Genomic DNA, 23,802 nt, shown 5'->3' on the forward strand with positions numbered 1-23,802 from the left:
TAAAAGATAGAAGCTCTTCATCGTTTTTACAGGCTGGTTCAGAAGATTATTAATTTTGTCTTTCAAGCAGTGCCTTTTGGGGACCCACAAAACAACACACCATTTGCAGCTTTTACCATTTTTGCATCCATTTGTTGCTCATAACGCATTGAAAAGTGATAGGCCGCCCCCCATTGGGAATTGGGTTTCTTTACTTGCCTCGTTAGTAACCGTGCACTCAATTGCAACCGTATTGAATGACATACGCCCTGCGCGAACAGAGATAGTTAAACGGAGCATTAAGTTTCAAGCGACACAATTTAAGCCGAGATTTGTTTCCGTCTCCGTCACGGTGGCCGATCGCATTATCAAAGAGCATTATGAAGCGGCTCTGCGGCATCCTCAGCTGTCTGGCTTCATCGAAAGGGCTGCCTAACGCGTAGGATGACACAGGTGGTCAGGTGGTGGTTTATGCCCCCAGCAGTGATCGGTTGTCGAGTGAGCCCCCAGTGTCCGTTGACCCACGATTTTTCTCGACCGTTAAGAAGCACTACAGTCGATCAACAATGGTGGTGTGGTTTGAGCTGGTTGTTCCTGTTCGCGTATTGTTCCTTCATATTAAATTTCCAACCAACCACACTCTCTATTGCTGGAAGACGCACCAAACAGTCCGGAGCAGCTTGAATTTGCATCTTTTATAACCTCGATAGCATAACATTGCGCCAGTGGACCGGAAGTATGCTGTCCGTGCGGAACAAAGGAGTGGTAGATCATAAGTGACCTCATAAAAGGGACATCTGATACAGGCCACTGGTTGACTGACTGGCTAGATAGTTGTATGTAAATGTATCCCAATCTTTTCTCTTCTTCGGGTTGTAGATCAAGTCCCTAGCTGTACAGTTTCGTACATTCCGCACACAAGTATAATCATTTTGGATTGACGTAAAAACATAGCTTTCGTTCGTTCGGACTTATGAAAAATATTCTTTATAAATATCCTTTTCCATACGAAACAGTCAAGCGCTACGAATCTCGAGCAATTCTGGTGACACTCTGGCCGGCTCATGAGCGACACTGGAGCCTCTTTTTTCCACTTCGCTGATCCGGAGATATAAAAAATGGCTTCGAAAGATGTGTCGCTTACGGTCGTTCAAGTTTAACCAAAAGTGCTCCTCGGTCGGCGGTTTCGAGAGATAGTTAACTAAGTGCAAACTACACATCAACTACAGGACCCCCCGGGGGTGGCGTGAGGTTCATTAAGTGGTTGAAGTGGGGTCAGATCATCGATGTGGTCTCCGTGTACGGTAAGAGTTTCTGGTTGGCAAAAGTGCAAAAGTTTTGCTACCTAATTTGTCATCCACAACGAGAGACACCGTCGTAAAGAACTCACCTTAGCACAATGGAGCTTCAAAGGGCAAAGTTTGGGAGTTTCTTTTTTCCTATCACTTTTTCCTTCCGGGAAAGGTGTCGCCATTAAAGAGAAAATTTCAACCACCAACACCACCTTGAACCGTTCGACGAGTTCGGCCCTAATAGTGTTCTTTTTTTTGCTCTTCCTTTCTGTCCTACAGATCGTGCAGTGAATTAACGAAAGCGAACCGTAAGCTAATCGGCCTCATTCCGTTGCCATTTTGTGGCCATTACAATGATCCACCATCAGCCGACAAAGTATCACCATCACGCCGCGAATCCTTTGAGCCACTTCCTCAACCTGCACACAACGCATGCGACGGCGGCGGCCGCCGCTGCCCTGGCGCTTGCCACCGATGGCTTAGGACACGGCCACCATCCCCATCAAGGGCCGGTGGGACCAACGGCACCCCCACCCCAGCATCATCAGCACCAGCATCAGCATCCACAGCAGCCGCCACAACTAATGACTGGCTTTGAGCCGCTCCGAGCGGATCCGGTGGCCATCGGTACTAATCGTCGGGCGGTCTCCGTGATCGATCACCGCCGGGGACCTTCGCATCGATCACTGGACGATGAGGAGCACGACGAGAGCAGCAACGAGAAGAGCTATCTCGGCGAAGTGTCCACCGTCCGACGAGAGCCCTTCGACGCGGTAACCGAGCCAAGTCTGGGCGAGGGAAGCGACTCGGAACCCAATATCGACATCGATGTCGATGATCGCCGGGATGGCCACGAGGATGAGGACAAGGACGGCGAAGAACGGAGACCAGCGGCCGAAGGCGGTTTGTTTGAGCGATTAAGTCCAATGGAAGGGCGCGACCACGACGGGGAAGAAATCGCGATCGATGGTAAGCATGCGATCGAGGAGGCCGATTACAAGGATACGGTAGAGGAGCACGATCCCACCAGTCCCGGGGGAACCGATACGACGGCGGCCGTCCTCGATACGGACGGGTACGTGGGGAAGTCGTTCACGATAGCCGCCATTTTGGGGCTGAAGAAAAAGCAAGACGATGCTGCGGCTGCGGCGGTCGCCGCCGCCTCGGCCACCGAGTACGGTGACAGGGTCATGAACCTCTCGACCGGCGCAGGCTACCATCAGCAGCAACAGCAGCACCATCAGCAGCGGGTGGCGGCTGCAGCGGCTGCTGCCGCCGCCGCCATCGGTAGGTTGCCGCTCGTAATGGCGGCCGCGGCAGCCGGTATGGAGAAGCGTGACCGGCCGGACAGTGGCGACAGTGCCGACACGTGCGCAGGACCCCTGGGGTACGGCGTGGGACCACTCGGCGGCGGGCAGCAACAGACGGCGATGCAAAATCTGCACCAGCTAACGGCACTTCATGGAGGCACCGGAAGCGGCGGGAGCTTTTCGGCGTTCCATCCTTCCGGTGGAGGCGGTACTGGACATGCGCTCCACCCGGGCACACATCACCACCACGGACACGGACACCATCACCAGCACTTTGGCAACCACCACTTCCACCATCAGCAGCAGGGACAACCGTCGCACCAGCATCATCATCAGCAGCACCAACAGCAAACCGCCGGTGGACACCACATGGCGCTGGGCCCGCATCACCATCACAGCCACAACCACGGCAGGGAGAAATTTAAAGGTAAAACTAAAGCGCCTTTTTTGTTGAAATGTGCTCCTAAAATTGGACTCTTGTGTTTTTAGAACTGAGCAAAAAGTCAGCCCTGACCTCGTCGGCGGCCTCATTGAAGAGCAAACGAGTGCGAACGATATTCACGCCCGAGCAGCTGGAACGACTCGAGGCGGAATTCGAACGGCAACAGTACATGGTGGGCCCGGAACGTCTGTACCTGGCGCACACCCTGCAACTGACTGAAGCTCAGGTGGGTATTCCGGAGGCTCCAGAGTCCTAGCGTCCACTAATCTGCTTTCTCGACCGCAGGTGAAGGTATGGTTTCAGAATCGACGTATCAAGTGGCGCAAGCATCATCTGGAGATAACGCAGCAACGGCTGGCCCTGATCCGGCAGCGGCAGTTAGCGAGCGGTGCCGGTGTTCCGATGCCGGCCGTACCGTCAGCACCAGCGCCGGTTCATCTTGGCCAGCAGCAGCAGCAGCAGGTGCAGCAAGGTGGCAGAATGGTCAACCCGATCGAGTCCCCCGAACTGACGATATGCACCGACTCGATGGAGGCGCGCAGTGGCAGTGAGGGCGAAGACTAGAGACAAAAGCCGTGCCACCGTGCGGATGGTACCGGCAACCTATCATACAGGGAGAGCTAGAGCATATATCGCCAACATGTATACAACCCAACCCGTAGTTCCTAGGGCGCGTAGTGTAAGCGAAGTAGCGTGTGAATTTGGTGGCTTTACGGAACATTATTCGACATCGACAAGCAAAGTAAACAGGCTGTTAGAGCGCTACCGTAACGAACGTTTTTACTTTTTGTAAATATGTTGTGTATGGACAAAAATATACGATGGCACGTCAGAAGGTGGTGACTCATTGGTGTGTTTTTCGTGCAAAACCCCCGAACGCGAGTCAACTTTGATTTGAATTCAAAAGTACCACAGTGTATTCAAACTCACAGCACAAGCTGACAGCACACAGCTGAGTGCCACAGTTGACAGCGACCGTCGTTTGACAGCTCCGCAGCAGATTTGGGTGTGTGCGTGCGCCGTAATCCTTGGCATTGCGGGTTCAGAGCGTACTCAAAGTAAGCGAACACTGTCCAGACGGACGGTGGGCAAAGCCTTTCTTGCGTCGTCTTCGCCAGCCAGAGGTGCATGAAAACAACAAAAACTTTTCAGCTACCCTCCGGGACGGGCGTACGCGACTCCGGTGGTAGCGAAAGGTAGTGAAACACTTTTTTCACGAGGCACGGTCCTCAGCTAGTGTCCGTCACCGTTGGTTGTACTTTGTCGTGAGTTTAAGAGACTTTCTGCGGGAGTTTTGCTAATGCAGTTCGCTTGTTTCTTCAGCTGCCTTCGCTGCCATTATGTTGGTGGTGGTGGGGCTGGTACGTTTCGAGTTCGAGTGCTGGACGTGGTAGTGCGAGAAAACGAGCTGCAATGCAAAACAATCGCCAAAGACCACAAAACGAAGTGCACGGATTGGGATTACACTCTGGGCGGTTTTCGCAGATCGCCACATACTCCGCCCAGGTCTCCGTGGATGGCGACCTTTGCTGTCAGTGCGAAAGGGGCTCCCGTGTCCCGGTCCGGAAACCCGTAACGTAGCTACCAGACCTCTTGTGAAGTCACTATTGCAGTTCCTGTGCATTTAACATCCCAATTCTTGGCCCCGTGGGCCGCGTTGTGCGAAGGGAAAGTTCTCGGGGGCGCTTAGAAACCAGCACTCTTTCCAGAGGTTGTCACCGTGATTCGTATTTGTACACAGCTGGCCGTGAGTGTGCGTGCGTGTGCTATGTCTGGAGTGTGTGGGTGTGTGTGTTTATCGGGGTTCGAACTGCCCCCCCGCAACAAGCTCTACCTCGCTCGCGCATAAGGCGAGCAGCGATAACACGTCCCCCGCCCCCCTTCCCCACCGTGGCCTGCTTGGAACGCTTTTGTAGTTTTGTTTCGGGCCCCCCACTTCGGCGCACCCGTCCGAGTGACGTTTACAAACGAACGGGACTCTGGCGGGACAAGTTTCGCCGTTTGGCCTCTTTTTCAATTTTTGCACAAACCTCGTCCAACACCTTGCCCCCCGTGCTCGGTCGTCATACGCCCAGACGCACCGATACTGAATGCGCGAGGCACGTTCCGAAGGGGGGTCGGTACACATTCGGTCCCCTTTTCACACTCTTAAACCTTCTAGAATGGCCAGGGAAAATGGTGTTGCGCGGTGTCATTCCAACAGTTTTCGTCTTACCGTGGCGTTAATCCTTTCGTACAGCCAGCACTAGGCGCAGCTCGTATTATTATTGTCCCCAGCACTGCTACTATCAATCCGTGGAAGAGGACTATAAGTGAGACAGGCGGACCGGAATAGCGAAAGAGTGGGATGGCTGTTGAAAGACTGTTTCCGGTGGAACCAAAAAGGCTTATTCGTTTCGTTTTAGATTCCGGTGCCGATCAACCCGAGCGAAATCTTTGTGTCGTTCTGTGCTGGGCTGATTCGAAGATCTGTCACATGGCGTAACGCGCAACAATCAGTCCCACAGAGAAGGAATTTGTGTATTGTGCAAAAGAAAACTTATTGCTCTAAACTTTCCTGCCTGGTCACGTTTGTTGACGGGACCGATCTTCTTCATTCTAATGATTGTTCTACAACGCAACGCTTTCGTCTCTCTCGTGCGATGCTTCTTGTGGAGAGATGATTTATCACCAATTAAAAGGAATCGATAATGGCAGCTAATTATTGTTTTCTCGTCTGCCTGCGGTGATCTGATTCCTTGTCTTTTCTCACTTTTTTCTTTTCCCCGCAAAGCAGTGCGCCGTGCAATGGATTAGATTGAACGCTGGCAGTGGCCATAATTAGAAATGAAAACAAAAAATAACAAATTAGTGTAGCGTTAACTGTAGCCCTTGTTTTACGATTCGAATCGAAAAGTGAATTTCCGGCCATCAGCGGAATCGCGGTGAACATATCAACAGTGCACGACGCACAGAGTAAAGGCAACCGGTGGCATTGTTTCCTTGTTAAGTGTTCCGACGGAAGCCGTCCAGACGACCAAACGCGAAACTGGATGCGTCCGAGATCGGGTTGAGAGAAATGTCGGCCAACCGGAGCCGCTCGATGCTGTCGGTGAACCTCGAGGCAGCCGCGATGGCCAACGATCCACTGCGGGAGCTGTTTGAGGCCTGCAAAACCGGTGATCTGGTGAAGGTGAAGAAACTGATCACCGCTCAAACGGTCAACGCACGGGACACGACCGGAAGGAAGTCGACGCCACTGCACTTTGCTGCCGGTAAGTGTGAGATTTGCCCCCGTTTATAGAGTAGTCATTGTCACCGCAATTTTCAGCTGGCCTCCCGAATTGGTTCAATTTTCGAATTTCTGAACATTGAGCAGCAGAGATTAACATTGTCTCTGTTGCAGGCCAAGACCGCTTGGCGCTTTAATTACCGGATAAGAAGAGTGGGATTTTCTTTCTTGGCCTTTACGGCAATCAGATCCGTGAGCCTTTGTTGATTCTGTGGTGCATATTTCAGCCCAAAAATCCGGTTCCCACTCACGCTTCATTACGCCTTAATTGGGCCATTAAAATGCTGTAAAAGGTAGCATAATTCTGACGCAGATTAGTAGGCGAAGCGGTCCCTATCGTACTCAGAACCCAGCACGCAGACGTGCACTGTTCCCATCGAATTGGGTCGATATGAGTGACATTATTATGATGAAATTGTGGCAGAACCGATCCGGACAAAAAGGCGACATATTTAATTTCATTATCCTTCTTTCTTGCGCAATAAGGATGTGCACTGGAGAAGGGATGGAGAAGAGTGCGCGGCAGAACGAGTGCTGGTGGCCGCCAAGCGACCCCCCCCATTCAGCTTCCGGTTCAGTGCATTACCCGGGAATGCAGTGGTAATCTTTTCAGCATCGAGGGGATGTCATTATGAAGAATGTCGCGGATGAATGAGAATAGGGACAACACATTATCATTACTGATTGACTTCAGTGCGGGCCGTGGTCAATGATAGCGCCACAATCGCCGTGCAGGCAATGAACAGTCTTGTATGGAAAGCGGTTTATAGCGTGTCACCGTTGGGGTTGGGAGCGCAGGGATAAGTGTAACGTCATACTAGCCCTGCAGTTTAACGTTGGCTCATGGAGGCACCCCCGTAGCAGCCAAAACTCTTTTTTCTCTCTGTTTTACGTCCCTACTTTACTCCACTTTGGTTGCTATCGCTTTTGAAAGCTTGCACAAGGTTTCTTTGCTGGTCAAACCGCTGGGATCACTATCTATCATGCCATCGTCATGACCTGCAATAGCCGGGGATATGATGCTACGGCTAAGAGACTCGCCCCGCTCTGCTGTGACACTTGAAAAGAAAACGAAATCCCTGACATTGGACCAGTTTCTGTTCTGGCGGAAAGCGTCAGGGAAAGATTTATTTACTCGCGCGATGTACCCGCAAATGGGAAAATGCATAATTAAGCTCCGGAACAGCATACACTTCGCCGCTGAATACGGGTCATCTCTGTCATCATCGACCATGGGGAATCCTCCAGCTGCTGTTGGTTTAAATCAATAAGTTTTAGTTGCCGGGAAGCAAAACTGAAAATTGCTAGAATTCCTAAAAAGTGATGCACGCTCGCTTGAGCGGTGGTTTTATGTGATAAGTAAAACACTGTAACTCGTTGCACGTAGTTACCGTCTTCAGTGTGCATCACAGCACGCACTTGAATTAACATTTTGCGATATTCAGCAACCGTTCGCAGAGTAACCGCCCGATAGGTCTGTCAGTGGTTGCTTTTCTGCACTTGAAACCGACCTCCCTCTTGAAGCGACTCTTGGACGATGAGGAAATTAGCCTACTACTGAACTACCAGCAGCGATGTAACAAGAGCAATAGATGACCATCGGATTCAATGGTACGTGCGAATTGCCGAAGCTCAGCTGTGCTCCGCTCATTAGCGCTCTTCCAGCGTTGATGAGTCAATCCAGCATAGACGCCGGACAGAATGAATATTCAATGACCTCCGTTCGAAGTGTCTTATGGTTCCTTGTTTCCCTTTCTTGTGCTCATTCGGTATCTCTCTCTCTCTCTCTGACTGTGTGTCTCTGCGGCTACGTGGATCGGAAGCTCACTTGATGGCGGCAAATTTTCGTCACTTATTGTTCATCGAGGGCCCATTGTTTCGTTTCTACATGGACTCATGACGCTGCGCTGCAAGTGAAGCAAGAAAAAACTAATGTTCTTGAAAGTGAGCAGAGCTTCGAGTGTGGCCTGCGAAAGTGAGGGCCATCCCCTCCACGGCACAATCACACCAACAATGGCAGTAGCTTGTGGTTGTGGCTGAGAAGCAAGAGTGGCGTCTCGGTTTTCCGGTCGGAGGATAATTCCTCGGCGAACAGCGCGGTGATTTGGTAACAGATTCGTCGCGAACGCCGGGCTTGGTAAGCAAATTGGGAAGAAACAAGAAAAGCCGAAGCGAAGCCTTTGCTCATCTCGCGGTGAGTCATGCGTTTTCATCATAAGCTGTGTTGATGAGCGTAGTTGGCGGCGGTGTCGTTGGAAAACGAAGCTTCGACCGTAGAGACGCCTTTCAATGCCAATTTGTTGGTTTGGTTGGCTTGTTTGCCATTTCCTTTCGCCAAAAGTGGCAAGGGTACCGGATCTATGTTGGGTGTGCGTTGCCCAGGGCCCAGGCTGTGATATGTAATGTTGAACACGGATCGCGCGGGTGCGTGTGGTTGCGTTATGCGCCGTGAATCATATTCGTCGATCGAGCCGCCCGATCACTGACTGTGCTGACGCGATGATGATCATGCAATGCTCGAGCACGCCAAGAGTTGCGTCCAAAAGGTCTCGATCGACAATGTTTACGAAGTGTTTTACATGCTTTCGGTGCGCCCGTCTGGGCACGATCGTGGCTTTTTTTCATCATACGTACAACTTGTTTAACCGAATCATTATCGAACCGGTTGTCTTGTGCAAATACGGAAAGAGCCATGCCACGGATTCTAGATAGTTTTCTCGCACAAAGTCATTTCAATATTGAAATTATGGCCAGCTGAAGGACACAAAGTAACTTTTCAACACTGTTTTGTCACAGGAAAAAAGGGGGGGATGGGCCGGCAAAGTGACCAGCAGAATCTAACTTCCTGCTGCTTATCATCGCGGTCACGTAGAATCGATAAGCAAGGTCGGTATTTCTCCTCGATAAGCACGGCCGGCCGTTGAAAATTGGGTTCTCTTATTCAGTTAGAGCCAATATACACTCTGTCCTGCTGTCGTACGTTGAATTTAAACTTAGACCTGATGTGCGAAGTGAAATCGAAACGAAACGTGTCGTTTCGGTTCCTCAACAGCGCGCAGCAGTACGACGATCATCATCTAGGTCTCGATCGGCAGCGCCGAGGAAAAGTTTTAATGAATTATTTAGTATCTACTGCCACACCGGCGTTCGGTTTCGGCTAGCAAACAGCGATCAAACAGCTGATAAAATGATTATTCATTAGCCGACCTTCGCCGCCGAGGTGCTGGTTTCCCGGGAGAAAATTCGCGTTCGCAATTATTGGTCGATTGGTGGGTTTTCTCCTCGACCGGCGAACCATTGGGAAATTGTGCCGAAATTTGGCACCATGATTAAGTAGATCCGCCAGCTTGCTATAATAACAACGATTTCTTCCATACAGCAAAACGGCAAGCGTTTTACTTCAAATATAGATACGCTGTTCCGCCTGTGAAAAACTTGGCCGCCACATTTACCCCGATCGCCTGTATAGCTATTGTTGGCTGCGTTGGTTGTGGCAGCAGCTGGGCCTGGAAATTTGTTAGTTGAAGGCTTGGGGCTAGTCGATCGTCGAAACCTTCCCAGAGGAACGCCGAACCGGAAAACCGAATGGCAATCAAGAGCTTCGATTGGATTCGATCCGCGAGATGGTCTCGCTCGATCTCGTCTTTGTGGGGGCAACACCGCCAGCTCGCAACAGCTGCCACGGCGTTTAGGAGGAACTTAGAGAATAGGAGCAAAACATCGGACCTTTGGAAATAGGGCAGCCGAGATCCGTCAGTCTGCTCTCCACCATCCGCCCTCGGTGGAGCCCTAAGTAAGTGGGCTCGCTGTGGAAAGAGGGAAACGAAGCCACGACCCCCCGGAGAGGGGTCTATAAAAAATGCACATCATTGTGGTTCGTTTGCACAGACGGCGCACGAGCACACAGCCCTGGCAGAGACGGGTCTCTCAACGTCGCGTCCCAGGCATCGCTTTCCAGCTAGTTCTCGTCCGTTCCCAGCAGCTGTGGTGGTGGGCTGCGTTGATGCAAAACTTCCTCTGCCTGCCGTCTGGAAGATGGGCCAAAACGATAAGTTACCGTGAGGAAAAACAAATAATGGCAAGAAAATTACCACCGGTACTTGCCTTTACACAGATCGGAGAATAGCGGATCTGGTTCGTTCCCTCTTCCCTGCCCCATTCGGGTTGCTGATGCCGCGCTGCGCGTTGGGCGCACAATCTGTCGATGCCCATGTTCCATTGTCGGTTCCCGCTCTGAGTTCCCTCTTGAAGCCTTTCACTATCAAATCATGCCGCCGCCGTGATCGGTTGCCACCCAATAGGAGGGTTATTATGATCGGTGCGATTTGAGGAAGAAACGCGTTCGTGATTTGAGGCACGTTTCGAACGAAATTCCCATGCGATACGCGACGACGGAATGTTCAAGATATTCGATATCTCTTTTCTTCTTTCCTTTTTTACTTTTAAGAACCCTTCTTCATCAACACTCATGTATTTGTAACATTGCCTTGATTCATTCACCAGCTTGTAAAGTTTACGGCCCTTTTTTGGCCTTTTGTTTGTAAAATCGCTCAAAAAGGGCCCCCAATCAGGCTTGGCAAAATTTATCGCACAGATTAGATAGCTGCCAAAAACGGCTTTTCGGTCTTATGCGTCATCGTCCTTCAGGGCATCCGAACGAGTTCGGCAGATTTTCGGCTTTAAACTGCAACACAATTACGGCTCCAGTAATGTTTTGTTTGTCAATCGTTGTGCAGCAAACTGATTGTGGATAATTTTACCACTCGAGCTCGCTCGATTAGGTCTTTCTTCCAGACAATTACCTTCTGCTGTTGCCTGTTCGGAAGAGCGTTTATGTCGCTGAAAAAGACCTGGCCCTGGGTGCGGCAATCAAACCTCTAATCTGAAAATATTGTGAGAGATTAATAAGAAACCGATTAAAAAGGCGACCCACGGTTTGACTATTAGACCTTCTTTCCTAACGGCGCAATTGACGGTGCTGAATTGGGGGCGAGCAATTGCAGCTGTTGCTGCAACTATCCGCCAGAAATTGCCAGTTTTTAATAATCAAAATTGCTGCTTACGCCCCTTCGCAACTGCTGCGATTACGATGGCTGCCACCAACACTGGCCAAAACGAGCCTATTTCACTATGTGGTACCCTGTCCGAACGGTCCGAACGCGAACGGTGGTCTCGTAGCTAGCGAGAGAAGGGTAACAAACGAAACTGACAACCGGAGAGACCCCTGTTGGGGTGGGTGGGTTAGGTGGTCTAGCGCCCGTCGCGGTTGCATTTCGGGTTTGGCCACAACCAGTACCACCACGAGCACCAGATTGCAGAACTGCACACCAACACGAGCCACAGCCCGCCGTTGTTGTCGTTGCGTGTGGTGCACACTGAGCTGTCCGTGCGCGAACCAGCGGGTGGAGGCTCTGCGTCCTCGGTGGCTTAGTCGCCGTCGTCGTCGTGACCTGGTTTCTCGTGGCGCTACTACATGCGAAGATTCGTGAACAGAAAAATGGCTCATTTGGCACTGCGGTGCACGTTGAGGGGACGAATGGCCAGACGGGTGCTGGCGTACCGGGGCACGGCACGAGGCGCGACAGGAGTCACAACTTTCGCTGACCTGCAGATGAGAAGCCATTTTTGTGCCGGAATTGGTTTCCTCTAACCCGCATTAAATGTTTTGCTTCCCCCCCAAAAAAAACGAAACCTCGGACTTATGGCAGCGGCACTGAATGGAAGGTGTTTAAAGTTTCATGTAAACCACCCATATCTCGCGCGAGCGCGCGCCCGCTTGTGGACGGAAGCGGAACGGTGGCAATTTCGGAAAACCGTTCCCCGATGCTGGTTTTTCGTCGTACCGCACATTGTTTACTATGCGCAACTCGTCTCGGCGAGGCCACTCCCTGCTGCTATTGGACATCCAGGGCCGAGGGCAGCATCGGAGGTTTCACTTGGACACTTTCCAACAGCGCTCGGTTCGGTTTCATGGACAACTTCTTCGGTCGGTGTGCCGCTCGATTTATGGTTGTCACGGACACAAGGGTTCCAATGGCAAGCCCAGCTGGGTGATATCGGGCCAAGCAGGAAGCATGAAAGCACCCAAAGAAGACACGTGCAGTTCTGGTGGTGGGTAAGGGCAGCCGGGGTGACCTTCCCGGCGGCACAAAACAAGCGGAAAGATTTCGCGCTCCACGCCTCGCACCAGCGACCGATCTTCTAATTATCTCCAGCCTTCTAAATTCGATCCGCAGAAATTTAATTGAGAAACGAAGCTGGTTGTGGTGGCATCAAGCCGAAGGCGGAAGGAGCTTACCTAGTTACCGTATTTAAGATGAGTTCCTTCTTTGGTTTCTAGATACACCATGGTTTCTAAATAGAACCATGCGTCGCCTAACTTCTAGTTTCAGTAGAGAGCCATTAAATCTCTTTTTTAGATGACAGATGGATTGCGAAAAAAACCCGTTGAAATCTGATGGACGAAATAAAGTAGGTTTTCTGCAAAGATATTGAGCGATCACTAAAATAATTTTGATTAAAGGTTAATGTGGTTCGAACGCTTTACTTGTATCACTCTACACTTGAGGAATATTCGACTGTTTCAGTTTTCTCTTTAATTTCATTCGCTACGCGTTCTACTGATCTCTTTAAAATGTTTTTGAAAACTCCAAGAGTACTTGATCGCCTGGTAAATTTGCGAAACGTGGCAACTACACAGTTTCCTGTTCTGTCGACCGGTCATCGTCACCTCTGTTGCGAGTGTAGCTAACGGCGAAACCGACATAGTAGTCATAGCCGACAGCCATAGGCCGAAAAAACCCAAAGGTTACAAAATCTTAGCTTCCCGCATGGTGGTGGCGTCACTTCCTAGGCGTGCGTGTTCACGCACTAATCGTCATTATTCATCCTCGGTTCCCCCTGGCGGCAGTGGAAAAGACAATGCGTTTAATGTTTGATGACATCATAAACCACCGGCAACATCACCTGGCCAATTGGAACCTTCCCCCTCGGGGAGGTGCTGTGCAGCGGAGCGAATGAAGTGCGCGTTTACGCGGGGTCCAAATCTGGTATCAAATCTGCCGTGCCAATGCCGAGCTTTTGTGGCACTGCTGAGTTGCGGGCTGCGGGTTGATAGGAGCCCGGGCACCGCTAATGGAGCGACAGCGAGTGGCCGCTACATAATGCTGTGGGTACAAAAAAACGTTGACCACCGTGCCGCGCGGATGCCACACCTCACACGGTTCGGTGGCGCGGGGTCCGGTTATAAAAGAGCAGCAAAGAAGCTACGCCGTCTAGCGGTTATTTCGCAAAACTTAATAACGGCACGCGAACCACCGCCGGTTGGCAGTGGGCCAACGGGTTGGGCTGTGGTCCTTTGGCCTACCGTCACTGTGCACTGCGGTCCCGGTCCCGGTGGTGGTGGTGCCCTCTTATAAAATGATTTTTTCTGCCGCTGTTTTTGTTCTTCTTCCTATTTCTATGTCCCGTCGAAGCCTTTCATCCGGGTTTTCGTACAATGCGGGCCGCGATTGTGGAGAAATGACGCGATAGTGGTTTGAAATTGAGCGTAATAAATCATCGTACCGCGGGGAGTGCAGCGGGTTGCAAACGGAGCATGAAAACGAACGCCGTGTAGCGAGTAACCACGAACTCGGGCTCTTACTTCTGTTTCGAATCGCGCCGTCTCTGAAAAGCCCCCCCATAAAACGGTCCTCTCTTAGGCCTCTCTGCAACTAGAGTAAAGCTTACACCGTAAACAATTCTAAACTAATATCACTGTTCTCTCTGGTTGCATTTTAGGGTATGGTCGGCGTGACGTGGTCGAGTTCCTGCTCGGTAGTGGAGCCTCCATACAGGCCCGCGATGACGGTGGACTCCATCCGCTGCACAATGCCTGTTCCTTCGGGCACGCCGACGTGGTTCGTTTGTTGCTCGAAGCCGGTGCCAATCCGAACACGCGCGACAACTGGAACTACACGCCACTGCATGAGGCGGCCAGCAAGGGCAAGATCGACGTGTGCATCGCCCTGCTCCAGCACGGGGCCGATCCGAACATACGCAACTCGGAGAACAAGATCCCGATCGATCTGGCCGACCCGTGTACGCGGCCCGTCCTGACCGGGGAGTACCGCAAGGACGAGCTGCTGGAGGCGGCCCGCTCGGGATCGGAGGATCGGTTGCTGGAGCTGTTGACGCCGCTGAACGTGAACTGTCACGCCAGCGATGGTCGCAAATCGACTCCGCTCCATCTGGCCGCCGGCTACAATCGTATTCGCGTCGTACAGATCCTTCTCCAGCATGGGGCCGATGTGCACGCGAAGGACAAGGGCGGGCTGGTGCCGCTGCACAACGCCTGCTCGTACGGCCACTTCGAGGTGACGGAGCTACTGATCAAGCACGGTGGCAACGTGAACGCCAACGATCTGTGGGCCTTCACACCGCTGCACGAGGCCGCCTCGAAGAGCCGGGTTGAGGTGTGCAGCTTGCTGCTGAGCGAGGGCGCCGATCCGACGCTACTGAACTGCCATAACAAATCCGCGATCGATTCGGCACCGACGCGCGAGCTGCAGGAGAAGATTGCCTGTAAGTGTCTGCGTGTGCCGCGCCGCGATATCTTTTGGTCCTCTGAGGGTTTTACTTTTGTTGTCCGTTCCCTTTCGTTTTAGATGAATATAAGGGCCACTGCGTACTGGACGCTTGCCGGCAGGCGGATCTGCAGCGGCTGAAGAAGAACCTCACGACGGAGACAGTCAACTTTGTACATCCGTACTCCGGTGACACCCCGGTGCATGCGGTCGGCCAGTCCGTGTATCCGAAGCGCAAGCAGGTCCTCGAGGTGCTGATCCGCAAGGGGGCACTGCTGAACGAGAAGAACAAAGACTTTCTGATGCCGCTCCACATCGCGGCCGACAACTCGCACTACGAGCTGATGGATGTGCTACTGCGGCACGGTGCCAAAGTCGACGGGCTCGATGGGCTCGGCCAAACGGCACTGCACCGGTGCGCACGGGAAGACAACATCCAGGCGTGTCGGTTGCTCCTGTCGTACGGTGTCGATACGAGCATCGTTTCGCTGCAGGGCTACACGGCCGCCCAGCTGGCCACGGAGAACGTGCTGAAGATCCTACAGGATCTCCCCTCCGATACGGTCGATCTCGAGTGTCAGCTGCTGGAGGCGGCCAAAGCGGGCGATCTGGACACCGTGCGGCGGATCATCCTTTCCAGCCCGATGACGGTCAACTGTCGCGATCTGGATGGGCGCCACTCGACGCCACTGCACTTTGCGGCCGGCTACAACCGCGTCCCGGTGGTGGAGTTCCTTCTGGAGCACGGAGCCGAGGTTCACGCCTCGGACAAGGGCGGGCTGGTGCCGCTGCACAACGCCTGCTCGTACGGCCACTACGAGGTAACGGAGCTGCTGGTGAAGCACGGGGCTAACGTGAACGTGGCCGACCTGTGGAAGTTCACGCCCCTGCACGAGGCCGCAGCCAAGGGAAAGTACGAAATTGTTAGACTCCTTATCAAGGTAAGTGGCCCGCACGTCGCAAGTTGGCGCGGTTCCTTCCATACTCAATCTCATTTCACGGACCCCTCCAACCCAGCACGGAGCCGATGTGACGAAGAAGAATCGTGACGGGGCCACACCGCTGGATCTAGTGCGCGAAGGCGATCAAGACGTGGCCGATCTGCTGCGGGGCAATGCAGCCCTGCTGGACGCGGCCAAGAAGGGCAATCTGGCCCGGGTGCAGCGGCTCGTGACACCGGAGAACATAAACTGCCGCGATGCGCAAGGACGCAACTCCACTCCGTTGCATCTGGCCGGTATGGGCTATCGAACGATGTGGGGCAGCGCGTCCGATCGCTGATCATTCTACGATTTCGTTGTTTTTTTAGCCGGTTACAACAATCTGGAGGTGGCTGAGTACCTACTCGAGCACGGAGCCGACGTGAACGCTCAGGACAAGGGCGGTCTAATACCGCTCCACAATGCCTCTTCCTACGGGCATCTCGATATTGCCGCGCTGCTCATCAAACACAACACGGTCGTAAACGCCACAGACAAGTGGGGTTACACGCCGTTGCACGAGGCCGCACAGAAGGGCCGTACGCAGCTGTGTTCACTTCTCGTATGTATTAACTGCACCAAGAAGCGCCATTACGATTTATATGCTTGCCCCTTCCTCCTCGTTCAGCTCGCTCACGGTGCCGACCCGTTCATGAAGAATCAGGAAGGCCAAACCAGTCTCGATCTCGCCACGGCCGAAGACGTCAAGTGTTTACTGCAGGACGCAATGGTGGCGTCTCAGGGAACCAACGGCGGCTCTGGTGCAGCGGGAGGTTCCAACTCCGGTGGGATCCTGTCTGCGAACGGAGCCCTACTATCCACGGCCTGTTCACCCACGACTGAAACGGTCACATTGCCCACGGGAGCATCCATGACGCTCTCCGTTCCCGTTCCTCAGGTACGCTAGAGAGGGATAGGGATTTTGGGAGCTTCATCTTATCGGTTCGTTTCCCGTCCGTTTAGCTTCCAATTCGCAGTTGCCTCAGCCCGGCGCAGGGTGCCGAAGCGAACGTCGACGGGATCGTGGTCGATCACGACGACAAGCTGCCGTCGGTTTCGATCGAATCGTCCGTCTCGGTGTTCATGGGCAGCCTGCAGCTGGAGCACCTGATCGAGCTGTTCGAGCGCGAGCAGATCACGATGGACATCTTGGCCGAGATGGGACACGAAGACCTGAAGCAGGTTGGCGTCTCCGCGTACGGGTTTCGGCACAAGATCCTGAAGGGCATCGCTACTCTCCGCGCCACGACAGGTACGACAACAGGACATACAAAGAGTCAAAGTAAAGACACTGACCCGACCCGTTTCACTGCAGGCCTTGGCTTAACACCGAACCCTGGCACACTGCTGGTGGATCTGCTTCCCGACGACAAGGAGTTCCTTGCGGTCGAGGAGGAAATGCAAGCCACCATTCGGGAGCACCGGGACAACGGCCACTCGGGGGGCTTCTTCACACGCTACAACATAATGCGGGTAAGATAAGGCGATCTTGTTCTTCTGGGCTGCAAACCCGTTTAACATCAATCCGTTCGGTTGGCTTAGATACAAAAGGTGCAAAACCGGAAGCTGTGGGAGCGGTACGTCCACCGACGGCAGGAAATATCCGAGGAAAATGGTCACCAGGCGAGTGAGAGAATGCTGTTCCACGGTTCACCGTTCATCAACGCGATCGTGCAGAAAGGGTTCGACGAACGACACGCGTACATCGGGGGTATGTTCGGGGCGGGCATCTATTTTGCCGAGCACAGCTCCAAGTCGAATCAGTACGTGTACGGCATTGCCGGTGGCATCGGTTGCCCAACGCACAAGGACAAGTCATGCTATCAGTGCCATCGGTAAGGATGCATTCTGCGGTGCGGTTAGCCGCTCAGCCGCTGGCAACCACTAATCCGGTACGCGGGTACAATATTCTATCCCCAGACAACTGCTGCTGTGTCGCGTAGCGCTGGGGAAGTCGTTTCTGCAGTTTAGCGCAATGAAGATGGCCCATGCACCGCCCGGCCACCACTCGGTGATCGGGCGTCCGTCGGCCGGTGGTTTGCATTTTCCCGAGTATGTCGTCTACCGTGGCGAACAGGTTCGTGTGCGCCAGAAAGATCCCTCCCTGTTTTCGACTCATTTCGATTCGGTAACGCTCCCCATTCGACCTTTCAGGCATACCCGGAGTATTTAATAACGTACCAAATAGCGAAACCGGACGACGGGACGTCCGGCGAGGAGCCGGCAAGATGATGGACGATTTCAGCCGTTAGTAACATCAGCCAAAACAACAACATTCTCGTCTCCGTCGTCGATGGTGATGGTGATGGTGGTACTAATGGAAGTGGCACCGGCAACATTGCCGGCAGTCTTGTGGGTGGAACGGGCAACGGTGGTAACGATGGGGGTGGAGGCGGTACAACATCGCCCGGGTCGGGAGCTCCCGGTGGCGGTGGATCCAACTTTACGCGCATCCGATCGACGACACGTTCCACGATGGCCAAAGCGACGGCGGTGCGTGTTTCGACGGGCAAAAAGTTTAGCCAACTGCTGATCATCACTCCGGCGGTGGCAATCGACAGTAACGAACACGACGATTACACTGGGCCGTTCAATTCTTCGTCACTCGACAGTGGATGTGGTGGTAGCAGCGAAGGCAGCCTGTCCGATGAGCCCGCGAACGGTGCTGGTGGTGATCAGCGTAACAATAACGCAACTCGCTTACTTCCATTGCTCGGTGGCCGCGCGGTGCGCACAGGGGATGGGCCAACGTCGCAACAGGCGGCGGGCACAGCGACCGCCGGCGGATGGCGTTGGTGTGGACTGATTTGTTCCGCGGTGAAGTGTTTTCGCGCGGCAGCTGGTACATCCAGTGGCAGCAACCGACAGCGATCCCCATTTGCCAGCTCGTCGACGACCATTCGCTATACGGCGGCGTCCGACGGTGGCGGCGATGATCGACAGCGGCAGTATAATGCCACGGCGAGTACCACGATGAGAAACGCGCGGAAGGGCACTCGGTTCAGTAGCGATCGTGTTTACGAGTACACAATCAAAAGTTATCATCCACCGCAGCGTGCCCGCCGCTCAACGGGAGACGCTGTCGGGAGCCGCTCCGGTTCGATATCTTCCTCCACGTCGGTAGCAGGAGGAGGAGGAGGAACGGGGGCCATACACGAGGCCGACCATGACCATATCAACAACAATAGCGCAGCGACCAACAGCAATGGAAACCTTCTGCTCACCAGCTCCTCCACGCTACTGCCAGGGTCGTCGGGTGCGATCGTTGTCACAACGGCCACCGGTGATGTCGCCGCCGCCGCCGTCGTCAACGAATCGACCGGTGGGGGGGTGAACGAGCGAAAGAACATCATGTATAAATTGTGACCAAGTGGCTACCGTCTCCAAATAGCGATCGCACTTATCGTCGATCCTTCGAACGAAGCAATTGTGTTCATCGGCAAAACATTAATCTTGGAGCACCAAACAGTGTTCCTCTCCCTTTCTTTCTCCGTCTTACACGCGTAACATAACGTCTTATCGAGTAGTGTATGTCTTCTTTTAGTGGAAAACTATGAATTGGCGAAGCGAAGCGGATTAATTCGAGAGCCACTAGTATCGTAACCAACCCCGGAGAAACTGAGCCGTGTTCGATCGTATGCTTAATGTACCATTTTGAAATCCCATATCATTACTATCACCATCGTACCATTACCATCAGCCATCAGCCACGAAGATGAATAAAACAGACGAAATAAGGAATAAAAGACCAAACGGGCTCTCGAGACACACCACGCAATCGACATTGGGAGCGCGCGCGCAAAAGTAGAATTACGCACGTGAACCCTGAAACAATAAACGCGAACAAGAGTGGCAAGCATTGATGGAACGAGGCTTAGGGCCACGGCACGCACGAAACGGAACGATGCCGACCTATGATGGAATAATATTTCGAATTTAAGCGTGGTCAAGTTCGTGTACGCCACCGTGAGTTTGTGATTCATACGAAAGGAAGGGAAGGTGCCGGTGAGGAAAACCGCGGGCACGACACTTATACATCCTACACCTTTTTTTACTATGCTAAATAAAACGAAGAATTACCGAACCGAAAACCCCGCGAGTTGATGTTTTGTGTACGCAACGCCAGGGAGCTTTGGGCGGGCATTTCAACATTCTTCTTTCGTAATTCGGCCTCCTCTATGCCTGTCCGTGACCGTTGCCGGTGAAACGCTTCGGAGGGCGAAACGCTTCCAGAGACCGCGTGCGCGAAAACATAATCCGCGAGAGAGCGAAAACACGCTCGCAACGATTGCGGCCCGCGTTAACCAATACCAGCGCAGATTGCGTTGAGAAAGAGGCAAACTCAAAACAAACCGAACACAGTTTTGACAGTCGCGCTGTTCTAGTTCTAGTCTCTTCGCACTCGCTTCTCGATACCGAATCTCCGCTTCCATCGCTTACTCATTTGTTTATTTTCTGTCCGATATTAGACGCCCGGGCGACTTCTGCGTTTAGTGTTTTTAGAGGTGGAATTTGTCACCGCTAGTGCGCTAAATGCGTTATTTGTGGACCACCTCATTCGGTCTGCGGGCCAGTTCCAAGAAATATCTGTGAAACCGTCATCCGTTCCTTCGCAAAAAGTAAAATTATTCTGATTTGGCTGACGAAACATTCAAGCGAACCGTGTAAAGGTCACACAATCGTCAGTCGCTTAGAATAACCGGTGTGGTTAAAGCAGTAGGCCGTGAGCATCCGTCCGAACGTACGGTTGGTGTTGCCGTGGTGATAAGCAAACGCTGATTGCTAGTGAACACGGTAATAATTGTAGTGTAATGTAGAAACGTTTTTGTGCGGAACCCAAGGTGGGACACTTGCAGGGCTTGACTCCGTTGTCCAGCAACAGAAACAGTTGGCTGATATCGGATTACAGAAGCATCAGAGAATACGGAAAACCCTCATCGTATCGGGGTGCTGCAGTTAACAACCTGCAACTTGCTGAAGAGGTTATCGTTCTCGATAATTGGCAACGTCGCATGCGCATAACTTCTGCAAACATTTTTCAAATTCATTGCCATCCTAAATCAACCTGTTGCATGCCACTCCGGACGGTTCAGAAAATATCACGAATCTTTACACTTTTGTCTTCAAAGTTTTAGGGAAGGAGTTCTGGTTCGTTCATTTGGAAAAATGCAATCATTGTGGCAATTGTTCGCAGGTCAGTGGAGCGACAGTTTGGAGTGCCACGTTGAAGTAGTAAACGCCAGAAAGTATCGCACTTGGTATCGCATATCGAAGAGCACTGCTTTTAAGATTAAGTCATCATCACAGCAGAGCTTGAATTGCACACGTTTCAACTGTTTTTTGCAGTTCCTTTTCAAGATTGTCTCCTTCGCCGTGTTATGTATTTCGACGTGATGCCAAGGGGCGATCCGGTTTACAAGCAAGTTGGAGCGGTTCAAGCTGCTTTTTGTCACGCTGTCAAATTGGTATTATCACCACCGTAAAGTAAATGACCATTTTATTTACCATGCGTCACGCCATCAACTGGCGAGGAAAGAGGACGATCGACCATGAAACCCAACCCGATGGGGACGACGAGAGGACGACCGGAACGAATTTAATTATAAGTAGAACTTCAATGTAGACACTGCTTAGTAGCAATAGTTTTGGGTCACAGGTCATCGCAAGTTCAATCCGCTAATCGGTATTTTGTCCTATCGAATCCTCTTCCATTGCAAAGATATGTATTGTGTTATTTTGCCCCACAGAATCTACTAACGCGGCACTGAAAATGGTCTTCCCAACGAGCCTCCAGCAAGCGTCTCCTGAATGGCGTCGCACATTCGAAACCATCAAAGCTGGCCACGACGAAGCGTACCGTACGATCGAGCGTGCGATCAAGCTAGAGGAGCACGAACGCCCGGATCTGGCACTGCAAGCGTACAAGGACGGGATCCGACAGATCGATGAAACGCTGGCCCTTCCGGTGGAGGTTCCGCAGGGCCCGGTGGACACCGGCGACGGTAGCCAGCGACAGCTGGCGAGCGACGAAAGTTGGCAGCAAGCGATCGCAATGATACACAAGCTGAAGCGGACCCGCGGCGAGGTGCTGCAGCGTGTCGGCCAACTCGGAGGAGGTGCTGGTGATGCTGCGAGCGAGGACGGAGGCACTCTGTCATCGTCAGCGGGACAACGCCCGTGGACGTACACGGAGCTAGCGATGGCACTGCGTGAAATGTCCTCCCGGCCGTCCGAACCACCCGAGAACCGAGATGGCGAGGAATCTTCCTCGTCGTCGTCGTCGTCGTCGCGCCTGGAACTGCTTTTCTCGTGTCCCGGCGTCCAGGTGTACTACATCGAACCGGATGGCGTAGTGAGCCATTCGATGGCCGACTCTACGCTGCGCATCGTGCGGATCGAGGCAGACGAACGGCGCAGATTACAGGAAACCGTTTTCCTGCAGGTCATCGAAACACGAGCCGCTACACGCATCGAAAGCGCCGAGGAACCACTTCTGGTCGAAGCTGAGGATGTGGAGGAAGCCACTGAAGATGGAGAACCTCCAGTGACCCGTGCCATGGTCGTTGAAGAAGTGTCCGAGGAGAGAGAATCTTCGGTTCCATCGGCGGCTTTTTTCCTGTATCCCCTCATTCCAGGCGTTTCGCCCTGTTACCGGACCGAGTACGGTGCGTTTATACTTCCCGACCTGCAGACCACCGCCGGGGAGGAGCACGCACCGCGGGACGGCCGTGCCATCGGCTTGGTGGTACCGCCCGGTGCGGATGAGGTCGTCCTGGAGATTCTGATCGCCCTTCTGCACGGTATCGTCACCCAACCGAGCGATGCGCGCATCCGGAAGCGGTCCCTTCGTCTGCCCGATTCGAACACCGTGTCGGCGGGGATCATTCGGGGCGCTTACTACGTGTCGCGTGGATTGGTCCGGGGTGCGGAACGAACCGGGCAGCTGATTGCCACCGGTACACCGTACGTTATATCGAAGCTGGGCCCGAAAGCCACCGACCAATCGGCAACGGAAGCAGAGCCCACCGTGCACGTACCACCGACGGTTCGCACCGGCATTGAGATGGCCCGCAGTGTCACGGGAACAGCGGCCGGTGTGACGAGTTACGTGGCGGGAAAGGTCGGTTCGGCCACGATGGCACTGGGGCGCTTTCTGGCACCGCACATCCAGCGCCATGGCAGCGCACTGCTGGCGTACGGTACCGGAATGAGCGAAGCGGCCGCGTCTGAGCGTATGAACGGGGCGCTTACGATCTGTGCCGGGGCGGTGGAAGGATTCGGAACGGTCTACGAGGGCCTCGAACGTTCGGCGGGCATTCTGGGGAAAAGCTTAAGCTCCAGCACGGTGCAGATCGTGGAGCACCGGTACGGGACGGAAGCGGGCCAGGTGGTGGGCAGTGGGCTCGATACGGTCGGCAACGTGATCAACGTGACGCACAACATCAACTACATCACGCCGAAGGGATTGGCCAAGCGGACGGCCAAGAATGCAGGGAAAGCGCTCGTCGCCGGCTATCGGCCACCGGTGCCGGAAGTGGATGCGCTAATGATAGAACCGGGATCGAGCGGCAATGCGATCGCTTCTTCGAGCGCTCCGGCCATCGTCGGTGCCAGCAGCAGTAGTAGTCAGTCAGTCACCACCGTGCCCGCGGCCATACTCTATCCCGATCTGGACGGGCTAGCGAAGCAGATGCGGCAGCTGGATGGCATGTAGAAAGCGTACCAGGTTGCAAGACAGTGGAATTTAACTTACCTGACACGAATCTCCGAACAGAATCTAAGCGAATATACATTGCTACTGGTGATTGTTATCGTTGCGTGTGGTGATAGTTTTGTGGAAGAATCGGAACACGGAGAATCTCAGAATACTGAAACTCATGCTTAGCCTTTAAGTGTGTGCGGCCCTTTGGCAATAGAAGCGGTCGAAACTCAATACAATAAATAGTTATAATGTACAACAC

General features: G+C 53.1%; 3 protein-coding genes across 3 annotated transcripts; all 3 read left to right on the forward strand.

The window, feature by feature from the left end:
• The first annotated feature begins 1,624 nt into the window (after positions 1-1,624).
• LOC131207157 (homeobox protein B-H2-like) lies at positions 1,625-3,656 on the forward strand. Its single transcript, XM_058199768.1, has 3 exons — positions 1,625-3,008; positions 3,071-3,249; positions 3,309-3,656. Exons 1-3 carry the CDS (start codon positions 1,625-1,627, stop codon positions 3,585-3,587), a joined length of 1,842 nt encoding a protein of 613 aa, XP_058055751.1. The 3' UTR covers positions 3,588-3,656.
• A 2,394-nt stretch (positions 3,657-6,050) lies between these two features.
• On the forward strand, positions 6,051-18,127 carry LOC131210727 (poly [ADP-ribose] polymerase tankyrase). Its single transcript, XM_058204012.1, has 11 exons — positions 6,051-6,277; positions 14,077-14,859; positions 14,943-15,802; positions 15,879-16,098; positions 16,171-16,403; positions 16,470-16,739; positions 16,805-17,093; positions 17,157-17,314; positions 17,384-17,676; positions 17,762-17,918; positions 17,996-18,127. The coding sequence occupies exons 1-11, from the start codon at positions 6,082-6,084 to the stop codon at positions 18,071-18,073; spliced, it is 3,537 nt and encodes a 1,178-aa protein (XP_058059995.1). The 5' UTR covers positions 6,051-6,081; the 3' UTR covers positions 18,074-18,127.
• A 2,399-nt stretch (positions 18,128-20,526) lies between these two features.
• Positions 20,527-23,791, forward strand: LOC131210729 (protein spartin). The gene is made up of 2 exons (XM_058204014.1): positions 20,527-20,635; positions 21,589-23,791. The coding sequence occupies exon 2, from the start codon at positions 21,612-21,614 to the stop codon at positions 23,553-23,555; it is 1,944 nt and encodes a 647-aa protein (XP_058059997.1). The 5' UTR covers positions 20,527-20,635; positions 21,589-21,611; the 3' UTR covers positions 23,556-23,791.
• Positions 23,792-23,802: the final 11 nt, after the last annotated feature.

This window comes from Anopheles bellator, chromosome 2 (assembly GCF_943735745.2).
Source record: "Anopheles bellator chromosome 2, idAnoBellAS_SP24_06.2, whole genome shotgun sequence".
Taxonomy (NCBI): domain Eukaryota; kingdom Metazoa; phylum Arthropoda; class Insecta; order Diptera; family Culicidae; genus Anopheles; species Anopheles bellator.